General features: G+C 36.6%; 1 protein-coding gene across 8 annotated transcripts in view; it reads right to left on the bottom strand.

Moving 5' to 3' along the window:
* Positions 1-2408: 2408 nt before the first annotated feature.
* Positions 2409-12040, bottom strand: part of LOC132182662 (Ankyrin repeat family protein) — a 10180-nt gene continuing 548 nt past the window's right edge. The window contains exons 2-13 of one of the 8 annotated variants that reach the window (XM_088513271.1): positions 11376-11466; positions 8608-8709; positions 8200-8443; positions 7520-7576; positions 7363-7430; positions 4905-5115; positions 4727-4827; positions 4022-4097; positions 3870-3929; positions 3717-3767; positions 3442-3520; positions 2409-2797 (exon numbers count right to left, since the gene is read on the bottom strand). In XM_088513271.1, the coding sequence (XP_088369397.1) occupies positions 2706-2797; positions 3442-3520; positions 3717-3767; positions 3870-3929; positions 4022-4097; positions 4727-4827; positions 4905-5115; positions 7363-7430; positions 7520-7576; positions 8200-8280 (876 nt within the window). In that variant the 5' untranslated portion in view covers positions 8281-8443; positions 8608-8709; positions 11376-11466 and the 3' untranslated portion in view covers positions 2409-2705. Of the gene's footprint in view, positions 2798-3441; positions 3521-3716; positions 3768-3869; positions 3930-4021; positions 4098-4726; positions 4828-4904; positions 5116-7362; positions 7431-7519; positions 7577-8199; positions 8444-8590; positions 8710-11375; positions 11467-12040 lie in introns of all 8 variants that reach the window. The other 7 variants (XM_088513272.1, XM_088513274.1, XM_088513275.1 and 4 more) reach the window with 7 other exon arrangements.

Genomic DNA, 12040 nt, shown 5'->3' with positions numbered 1-12040 from the left:
ATTTGCATGACAGTGAGGGTCCGGTAAAGATTGGAGAGTGTAGGGAGAAGTGTGATAAAGACCATAAATGTGCAGGTTTCATTTACAAATAGAACACACAAAAAAAAAAAAAACCCAACAAATCATACACACTAAAAAATCAAACGATAGGCCATTTGCTTCAAATGAATTGGGTTTGAGGGAGAGATATGAGGCGCTGGGTTTGAGTTTGTCTGAGGATTTAAGGGTGAGAGAACTCAGAGAAGGGACCGTTGAGGGAGAATGGGAGAAAGAGAGAGGAGAGAGAAAAGATTAAAAAAATTGAAAGAAAGAGAAATTATAATTAAATAATACTTTTTATTTTTTATTTTTATAAGTTAATTAAATAATACTTACACTTGCTACATTACGATCCCAGCAATGGGCTTCCTGATGGGTTTTTTTTTATTTTTTTTTTGTTAATCTCAAAATTTTGCCACGTGTCCCATTTCAAAAAAATATAATAAAATATTATATATATTTTTAAAAATAAAATAATAAAAAATTAAAAAAATTAATTTAATAATATGGGATGGCTTTTCCCCCAAAGGGGGTGGCCGGCCACCCCAGCCCAACCATGGGAGTGGTCGAAGCCACCCCCCAAGGGCTAGTTGGGGGTGGTTCGGCCACCCCCTAGGCCAAACCCAAAACCAAATATTTTTGGGTTTGGCCCTAGGGGGTGGCCGAGCCACCCCCAAGGTCGGCCACCCCCAAGGGCCGGTTGGGGGTGGCGCCAGCCACCCCCATGGCCCTAGGGTGTGGCCGAGCCACCCCTAGGGCCAAACCCAAAACCAAATTTTTTTGGGTTTGGCCTAGGGGGTGGCCGAACCATCCCTTAGGGCCATGAGGGTGGCGCCACCCACATGGCTGGGCTGGGGTGGCTGGCCACCCCCTATGGGGGAAAATGGGGTGGCCAGCCACCCCATATTATTAAATTAATTTTTTAATTTTTTATTATTTTATTTTATATTAATTTTTTAAAATATATAATATTTTATTATATCTTTTGAATTGGGACACGTGGTGAGATTTAGACCATTGAATGAATCCAACGGTTCAGATTAACAAAAAAACCCATAAGCAATTCCCCAGCAATGGCTGGGGATCCTGATTCAGCTACTGGCCTACAATGTTGAAAGTTCATTGTAGCATATGTAGAGAAAAATGCTATTTTACAAGTACAACTGGAGGAAGAAAAAAAAAAAAGATATTTTAACTAAAAAGTTTACTTAAAAGGATTGTTGGGAGTTTTATGTAGCTAAATTTGCCAAAAATAGTTTCAGATATGTAATTAAACTTTTTATATTTAAAATGTTTATATCTCTCTCTCTCTCTCTCTCTCTCTCTATATATATATATATATAGTGTTTGTTAAATATTTTAATTATATGATATATATAATTGTATTTACATGAGATTAGGGACAACAACAATGATTCCCTGAATTTCAATCAAATTTTAAACAAATTTGTGTCGAGTTAAATTTAGCAAATCTGCTAAAAGATCCTTACTTAAATGATAATAGAGACGAAATCCAGAAAGAATATCTACAAAAAATACTTTGTTAACCGATTATTTATTAAAATTGTTTTTGACTCCCCTAATAATTTTTGTTCAAGCTTACGTTTATTTATTAAAATTGTTTTTGACTCCCCCAATAAAAATCCTAACACCACCACTGCTTGCAAGTTGCAAGAGTTCAATATGCCACTGCCTCAGCCCGATCTGCCATCTACAGTTAAAACAGCAGCCCCTGTGAGGGCCAGTGAGGCTGTCTAATCCATCCAACAAACTTCTTCTTCTCAAGTCCATTTTCGACACTACAAAAAATACATATTATAAAAGCTTCATCTTTCCAAGTACTGAGCATCTAAACATCCTATGAAGACTTGATTGGATCATGGATGAGCCGGCTTAATATCTCATATTCTATTTATAGCCCTTCTTTGGTAATGGTCTCTTTTCTACAATTTCTTAACATAGGTTGTATAGTTCATCGTTACTACAAGATTAACTTCTACAATTCATGGAGATTGTCACTTCGATCTTCCATCTCCAAAGTCACAGTGAAGCATTTTTACACATTACTAAAAAGCCCAATGAAACTTCCAAAAGCAAATCGAAGCATAATCAGTAAATCATACTAGTGTTAAGCTTCCCTTGCCTTGCCTAGGTCAGTTTGTAAACTTAACCAGTGTTTGAACCGTTATTGAACGAATTAAACGAATATCAACATTAAAAAGCACAGAAGAAAAGCACTGAAAAAACAAATTATCTTTCATCAACGCTCCAACCATCATAGACCCTTGTCCCACCATGCCGCGTTATTTACAGCATGTACTCACAAACAGGGAAAGGTGAATGCCCTAATATCTTTCCGCAACACCAAATACAACAATATATATTACATGGTGGCGCATAAAATGCATACCATGAGTCGGCCTCCATTTCAATCTTATCTGTGCTAACAGAAGATAATTTATATCTTAATACGAAACCCTTTTGCTACAAATGACGATCATACACCGCACAAGTGAACTTTAACATTATAAAATTGTAGCCTTGTTTACTACCATGCATACCATAATTATATTAGTACAAGGCCATCCAGCAGTTTATCGAATGTCTTCTTGAGGAGTAACAGAACTTGAACACATAGCTTAGATGATAAAATGAATATATTACTCTCAAATGCGCTCATGCAGACCTGCACCTTCTTCCAACTTCTTTAGCATCTTGTATTGCAAAGTAGCGGGGGCACAATCTAATGGTGTTTCTCCTGAAGAAGCAAGCAGTTAGAATTGACAGCTACATCGGCTGCTTTAAACAATTCGTAACTACCAGTATTCCACCAATTAATAATAATAATAACCATAACAACAACAATAACAATGACAATAATAATAGCAATCCACCAACATACAGTTAAAAAAAAAAAGAAAAAGGAATAAACAAAGGAGAACATTCCACTTTAGCCCTCAATGTAACACCATTATTATTTATCATCTACATACCCCCGATATGCACAACCTTCTCAAATGAGTGAACAAGGGACCAGCACCCATGTGCAAAGTGGGTGCAAGTTATATATATATATATATATGAAAATACTGATCCCTCATCACTTTTCCGCTTGTCTTCTACATTTTGGCAAATTTTTTGGAGAGATTTTATCAAATCAAGCTGAAAAATTCAATCCACTAGCCCACCCAGATTGCTTTGACAAGGCAAACCAAACCACACATTGAACTTTCAGACACCTTTCAAAGCATCTCTGGCGAACACCTTCATGCACAATCTAGTATGTACAGGAATCGTTTAACCTGAATATCCCCAGCCATGCCTTGGATACCTTTCATAATCACCTCCACTAGTTAACAAGTCAATCAAACTTACATTCTAAGAGAACCAAGGATCAATTACCCTGTGCATTCTTGTAATCCATGCTTGCTCCACATTCCATGAGTGTGAAAACTATATCAGTTTGATTAAAAAGTGCCGCCTACAGTACCCAATTACTTCTGATATTAGTATCAAACATTGCTTTTGATAAGTAATATTAGTATCTAAAGTTTTAAGCAAATATTACACACAAACACAAGCACACACCCTTGTTCACTTGCAAATGTTTCCATATGCCTGAGTGTGTGTGTGTGTGCGCGTGTGAGAGAGAGAGAGAGAGAGAGAGAGAGAAGTACCAAATGTAGCAAAGATAATCCCTGCTTGTCACGGTAATTTGCATCCACACCCTGCAAATGTGATAAAGCATAAATGCACTTTCAAACTCTACTGTTACATTAATTATTCATAAAAAATAAAAAAAAATAAAAAAATTCTACTGTTTTGAATACCTCACTCAGGAGCTTCTTGACTGCGGCAGTGTCACCATTCTTTATAGCTTCCCTTAATCCCTAAGGACAGCACGTGCTATTAAGTAAATAATCCATGGGAACTAAATCCTTCTGCCCGTTTGGACTTTAAATAAATAATCCAGAATATGTACCTCCCCATTAGGTTCATAATCCATCTGAGGTTTATTCAGATCATCATTGGCCACTTGACCAAGACTGAAAACAGAACTGCGAAACAACTACCAATTAATATGACATACAGTGTAAGAGAACATAATAGCAATGTGTTAAAAATCACCAGTTTATAATCTACACATCATTAAAAAAGAAAAAAGAAAAAAGCATGATCGCTTTCTCAAACTTACAGCATATAGAAGTATCTGATTTATAGATAAGTCAAACAAATAATAATTGTCTAATGGAGATGTGTTTATCACTTTATTTTCTTGCACAAAGGGAAAGAGAAGAACAATGTCACTATAATAGAATCAAAACATCACAGGGGTGATGCACCTCCATGCAGGAAAAGTTTTTGTACCCTAAAGAAATGGGAAAGCTGAATACCCGAAGGACATGAAGAACCATCCAGCTGAGAGAACAGTTACAAAGTAATCTTTATCATCTTCTGGTAATTCAAAATTTTTCTGGACTGAAATTAGTGTCAGTCAATGTGGGCCAGAATATCATAGTAGCGGGGAGAAAGTTTTCGAGTCCAAACTCTACATTGTGGAGAACCACTACTTTATATTTTATGCTCCTAACAGAGAAATAATAATAAAACTAAAAGTAAAGTTCAAAAGCATCCACTAGGTCAGGAAGAACAGAGATTGGATATTTAGACCTTAAAAGCAACATACCACAACTTGTTGTTAGAAGTGGCACCTCTATTCCTTGGAATAGTTTCCGTCTTCTTTGGTTTTGGATTTATTTGAGGAGTAAAGTTTGAAGTAGTATTTCTCTGCCAAATAAAAGGAAACAAATCTGTAAGGTGCATGGACCACATAGGAAATGAATATGAAATTAAAGAATTTATACCTGCAGAGGAAGTGCATGAGTGGAAGGGGATGGAGCTTCACAAATGCATAAAGGCATTCCGCACTTGCACTCTGAAATGATTGACACAGAGTCATGCTCTGCAGTTGGGCCAGCCTCCAAATTTATATCTGTACCTATGTCTAATTTAGAAACTCTATCTGTTGCACAATCAACCCCATATAAAGAAGCTTGTGGATCAACTTTCCCAGATCTGTGACAAAACAAATTTCAAAATTTAAGTACCTACATTGAAGCTTTAAAAGGAAATAGAAGCTTCTTTACAAGCTGTCATGCTGAGGCATATTTAAAGTAATAAATCCCATACAAGCTAGCATGCAAATGCAAGCTTTGACTTTCAGGAAGCGTGAACAAAGAAATATATGGGTAATCTAGCCAAGAGATTTAGGAAGCTAAGAAAAATGTTCAAAGTACGACTGGCTGGGATCAAAACTTAGAGTTTGCAATGAGAAGTTGAGTTTAAACATCAAAGAGGATCTATGGAGAGAGATGAGTTCCATGAACTCTATTCAATCGGGTTAGTAAAGATTAGGTACCATGCAATTGCATAAGGAGAAGGGGCGTGACAATCAGGAATGGCATAATCAAAATTCGACAAGATAGACGCAAACTTTAATAAAGTTCCTGTTCGAATTAAGATGCAGGGCCAGAATACACTAATTATCAGACAAACAAGAAAGATGATGGATGCCTTATAAACTTTCCCAGCAATTACAATTTCTTCAGGTTTGGCACAAAAATTCTAGAAATAACAAATTGGAAACAGAACCATTTTGCAGTGAAATAGCAAACTTAATGCTTGTCAGGCCACTCCATCACAGAAGCAAGAAGTACTTAATCAGTAGCCTGGGCTATTGTTTTCCAGTACAGGACTAAAAACCTAGAAAAGCACTCCACCTTCAACCTTCAGTTTCCAAATCTAGGTTTACTACCTTTCTCCGTACCTTATTATCTACACATCTAAATTGAACCAAAGTTCTTTTATTTTTAATTTTTTACAAGTTAAAGAAGAAGAAGAAGAAGAAGATGAAGTTTGGTTCAATTTAGATGTGTAGATAACCAAAGTCATGCAAATATCTATGACACCTAAACTAAATCAAAATTCTAAAAATCCAAAGTCATGCAAAATAAATAAATAGAAAAATAAGAGTTTATATGCAATAATGTGGACTAGTCTACACTATTGTGTATGCACAAAAACATAGCCTCAGACTAGGTTACATTAACCAAGCAAAGATCCTGAAGCACGTCTTTGGCTCTCATGACCAGAAATTGGAAACTCAAAACCAGTAGCGTGCAAGAACTTTTTCCAAGGATAGATCCAGAGAGAGTCATCCTCCCACCTAAAGGCATCCAACTTTGCTTCTAGGATGCAAAGATGCAAAGAAGCAAAGTAGCCTTGTCAACAAGAATGTTTGGAACTGAATAGAGAATGGGTTAACTCAAACAGAAGACTCAAATATTTGAAAAGGTGTTGAATGATGTAACCATTTAATATATACAATGAAGATGCTGGTTTGGAAAAATTGCTCTAAAATGAAGTTTTAGCTCTGATGAGACAAAATTTCCACATCAATGGGACACACTTCTTCCTTTTAAAGTTAACCCTATATTCTCCGCAATTAAGATCATAAATCTGTAGGATGTAAGCACTGTATAATGACCTCTCTACTTTGAAAAATGCTAAAAATCCAAATTTTTGTTCAAAAAATTGGTTCTCAAATGATGTGTTACCATCTCATGAGTTTGTGACAAATTTCTCAAAATAATAAATCTCATGAGATAGTGGCACATTATTTAGGAATCAACTTTTAGGAAGAAAATTTGGGATGTGTAGCACTTCTCCACTCCAACAGAAAACATAGGATCATAATTTTAGCAAGCCTGACTTAAAAGGATCCATGTGCATACAACAGAGGTATTAGCCTATCAAGCAGATCATGTTGAATGCAAAAGCATCCCCTTAAAAAATAAAATAATTTAGAGAATGTTCTCGCCCAGAATCAAGAGGAACAAATAACGTGGCAATCTTTGGTGAGGTTCAATGATCTCCATTACACCCACCAATACAACGGTAAAATCTACTACAAGAAGCATACCCTAATTCATTGCCCATAGAGTGACCCAAAATCTTTGTGCTCAATCACCACATCAAGAAAATTTGCATTAACAATTCTGAGATATTCTTCAGGTCAATCTTAACTTTGAATTGATCCATATTAGATTTCTAGCAACCTCAAACATCTCCATGATGCTTCAGTAAGCTATTTCCTAACTCAAACAAGTACAATTACTAGAAAAACACTCTGCTATCACATCTCAATGTACTCTACAAAATTTTTCATCTTAAAAAGATGGTGTTTCGTTTCTACTCAGATTTCTTTAACAAAAAGCAGCAATTCTAATTAATATTACATCAAGTTCAAAAGAGAGTATTTACCGAGAGGAGTCGTTATAACAGTCAGCACAAACTCTAACAAACGAGTGAATGCCAAGTTGTGGTAAAGCCTGAATTTGTGCACAGAATTGTTATTAGCTATTGGTTATATTTCTACTAAAACAATAATATTAGTAAGAAAAGCGAAAAAAAATCATACCATTTGATTTGATGAGTGCTCATGGCACAACGTCCTCCCACAACATCGGCAGTGGTGCTGCCAAATGAGGAGAGAGAGAGAGAGAGAGAGAGAGAGAGAGATGAAGTCAGTCCAAATTCTGAAATCCATATACCTAACAATATTAACATGTTCAATTTACAAAGACAACAAGAGTTCAAGGCTAAAGGCAACACGAATAATATGAGGTGCATTTATCAATACTGAATGTATTATACAAACTGGAAACCCTAAAGCATTAAAATTGACAAGTTTTTCAAGGTCTCCTATACAATGTTTTGCACCCAACAGTTGATAAGAAATCTAAAGAGTTCAACTCTTGTAGGCAAGATGTGCATCAATTTGTTGATCTAAATGGCTAATTCTATAATAGGAACTCTTATGTGAGTATTGAGTTGTAATAAAGAAAACTGTGAAAATCTCATGGGCTTACGGTCGAGTCGGCGACTCTAGAGAACAATTTTTGGGGGTGCCACAGCAGCCATAAGCACACATCTTGATATCTAGATATCAATCTATAGAATTCATTGTTCAAAAAATCGCATTATAAGCGTTATAGTTTCGGTAAGTATTGAAGGGATTCGGAATTATCAATTGAATTGCATGTCTAGCGGCTTTTGAAACGGAAATACTAAACAATCAAAACAGAAATTTAGTCTTACCCGACGCCTGAAAGTGTTGAAGCTGCATTTGCAGACGTCGCAGCGCGCAGCTTCCTGGAAAGGGGGAGGATCCAATGACATAATCTCAGTTTTCTCCCTAACTCTCACTGATCTTTATATTTCTGATATCGATTCAATCTGTAACACCCCACTCTAAATTCAAGGGCGAAAGTGGAAAATTTTTCTCAATAAACCACCCGATGCTACTTCTCTATATCCTTTATAAAACAACGCAGCGGAAAACCTGTAATAAATCTTTACATTAAAATTGACCTTATAAACATATCAAGAAAACTAACCAAAGCTTCTATATAATTATTCAATGACAATACATCGATAATGCAATTGTTATGTACAAGTAGGCATCAATACAACATAAGAAGAGACTGGCTTAGTTTAAGTCAGTGCCTCAACAACTAGCAACTCGAAGTACTCCTTCGATGACATCTAAGCACGAACTCGATCAACGATACAGGACGACTTTTCCTGCAATGCAATCAACAACAATGTCTATGCCATTGGGAATCACCACCACCACAATAGCATAGGAGGATACATGAGTCCACATTTCTCAGCAGTATAAGAATTTACTGATTTTAGCAATGAGCCGTTCTTTTAAGTTTCTACCAAGAGTTTACAATAACAGCCACATTTTATTATACAATAAGTTTAAAGCATTTCGTAGTTGCTGAAGTAAACATCGTAGAGTTTATTAACAGCTACTATTTTAGCTGGAAGTGTATGGGCACATTCCAATCACCTGCTTGAAAACATACACATACAAGCCCATCTAATTCATATTATCTTAGCTGTGAGATTATCTACATATTTCGTATCTCAACTAGAAACATGTACATACAATACCATCTAAGTCATAACATAATTTTAATATATCATATAACTCAATTATGCATAGGGCTGGGCGCAGGTCGGGGTGGGGCGGGTATCGGCCTTTTCCTCACCCGCCCCGCACGTTGCTGGTTTTGGAAATTCCAACCCGCCACCCGAGCACAATGAAAGATATCTGGGTGGGTTCGGGTATTGCGGGGTGGGTTGAATAGTTGCGGGTTTTGCAGGTTCTTTTCCAGATCCCCTCATTTCTTTCCTCCATTAGCTTCTCTTCTTTCTTTTCCTCTTTCTTCTCCTCCATTTTCGTCTTTTCGTTAGATCCTCTCCGAACCCCGAGAAACAAACACAACCCTACAGCAAACGATTCAAACCTACAAATGCATAACCCCGAGAAACAAACAAAACCAAAGAATGATTCATGAAAGAGGTCTAGAGAGAGAGGAAAAAACCTGGATCGACAGGATTGTGGTCTGTGGAGATGGGAGCGGCGTAGCAGCCCATGGTCTGAGGAGGTGGAGCAGTAGCGTAGACTAGAGAGAGAAGCAGATGAGAGGCGGAGAGAGAGAACACACCAAAGAGAGAGAGAGAGACGAGAGAGACCAAGGGAGACGAGAGAGAGCGAGAGGGAGAGAAACGGGAACGGCGGTAGAAGAATAGAGAGAGAGGGGCTGAATAGATTAGGGTTAGGGTTTTTTAGTTTTTATACTTATGCGGGGGGGATCAAGGCGGGGTGGGTACCCACTGGAAGAAAAAAAAAAAAAGGTAACCTGTTGGGCTGGTTTTTGCCCACCCCTAGTTATGCACATATATTACATGCATTCCACAGCCTCAAGCGAAACACACGCATATGAGCATATTTAAGCGAGAAAACACCAGATAAACACATAAACACAGTATACATATGCTATGTTCCATTCAGTCACATATACATATTGACACATGTAGCATGAAATCCCTCAAAAATCACATCATAAAACATTAACATAAATCCATAAAAGATATGTTATGCACGCATTCATTCATTCCATTCCCATTTTCATTTTTTCTTATTTTCATTCACTTACATTTCATTCCTTTTCATTTCCATTCCATTTCATTTTCATTCCTTTACATTTCATTTCCATGATCCATCCCTTTATAACCTCACACAAGGGACCGCATCCCTTTGACTTACACGCTTATGGCTGGTAGGGACAACATCCCTAAATCTTTTATACCATTTCATTCCGCACAGTGAACCGCATCCACTCGTACGATGAAACCACATCACATATCATCATCAATAAGTTTACAGCATTGTGGACCGCATCTCAATTTATTAATGTATTATTCTCATTTAATCATTTAGACATTATTATCACATTTCCATATCATCACCCACATGCAACATCATGCCATTTTCACAAAACATACACATTCTGTTGGATAATGACCTTGTATTTCACAAGTCATGGTAGCCCCATCCTTTTATTGTTTACTTTTTTCCAATTTCTCACTTCTTTTGTCTCACATGCAGCTTTCTTCATGAGAAAGGATTTTGCTTCCTTAATTGTGAAGCACTTTGGCCGAGTAGCATTTATGAGAGGGCAGCAGCTTTCTTCAAGAAGAAGGATTTTGACTTTGCTTCATGGAGAAGCATTTGGCCTACTACTATATATAGATTCGGTCTTTTTGGTGAAATGGTGTGCTGCAGTGTTGTGTGTGAAAAAAAGTGAGAAAGAGCTTGGCAGCAGCTCCGTGTGAGGCAGTGGCTTCATGAGAGAAAAAAAAGTGAGAGGGCAGCAGCTCTTAGAGAATTAAGAGATTAATTTCTCTTTTGTGTGTTTGTGAGCTTGGGTGTATTGGGGCTTTCGGGTTTGACTAGTTTTGTTTGTACTACTCTTTGTGCTCCATCCTTTCGTTAGTGAATTTCTCCTGAATCGTCTTCGCTAGTGGATGTACGCTTGTTAAGCCGAACTACTTAAATCTTGGTGTCTTGTGTGACTGATTGTTATTTTCTATTCTGCTATTTTTCTGCTTCATTGGTGATCCTATAATTAGTTTATCTCAACACATTCTTTGTTTTCATAGACATACCACATTCAACATCATTTCATAACACATTTGTTCAACACATTTCACAACACATTTAATAACACAGGTAAAGTCATCAAACATACATATAGTCATATTACTTCACAAAATAATGAGCTCAACTATCACATTTAATATCACACTTTAAAACACTTTAAATCCATTCTCTTTTCAATAAGCATTTCATTTATAAAACATTTAAATCCTTAAAGCATTTAAAAGTAGTATATTTCTCGGTAAGTAATTATACTTACCTATAGTAGACCGCAAGGGACTCTCACTCACCTCATACTATACATTGGAAGACTAAATTCAGTCCTAAGCCTCCAATCTCGTGTTACGTGCCTGCAATTAATTGCATCGTTAGACCCAATTAAGCTACTAAACTCTAAACACTATTACACATATAGCTACCTGCAAACTCTTACGTAGCATTTCTCACTTCCTAAAACTAGCTAAGCACCTTAGTCCTATATAAACCAACTTGATTAAGGTCTTATTCTAACTAACTACATTAGCCCAAAACATCTAAGGTTACTATTACTCTTACACTTTGTGTTATCTTGGTTATTAATTATATACACCTAAGGAATTCAATCTCTTTACTAACTTAAATAGGGAAACTATAAGTTTGGAATTCAATCTTTGAATTCCAAACTTATAGTTTCCCTATTTAAGTTAGTAAAGAATACTTGGTCCTTATATAATTAGAGTGTTTATTAAACTAAGCCTAATTTACTAAGGCCCTTGAACCCTTGAACCCTTAACCACTTAATATATATAAACTAATGCATTAATTGTTTAATCATCAAATCACCAAAATACCTCCAATCAGCCCGCTCATTACTGCAAAACCGACACAAGCCAAACACCTAAACCATATCCAACAATCCAATACCCAACAGCCACCACAATTATC

Source organism: Corylus avellana, chromosome 2 (genome assembly GCF_965113065.1).
Source record: "Corylus avellana chromosome 2, dhCorAvel1.hap1.2, whole genome shotgun sequence".
In the NCBI taxonomy this organism is placed as follows: domain Eukaryota; kingdom Viridiplantae; phylum Streptophyta; class Magnoliopsida; order Fagales; family Betulaceae; genus Corylus; species Corylus avellana.
This window is presented reverse-complemented; position numbering and strand designations above follow the sequence as displayed.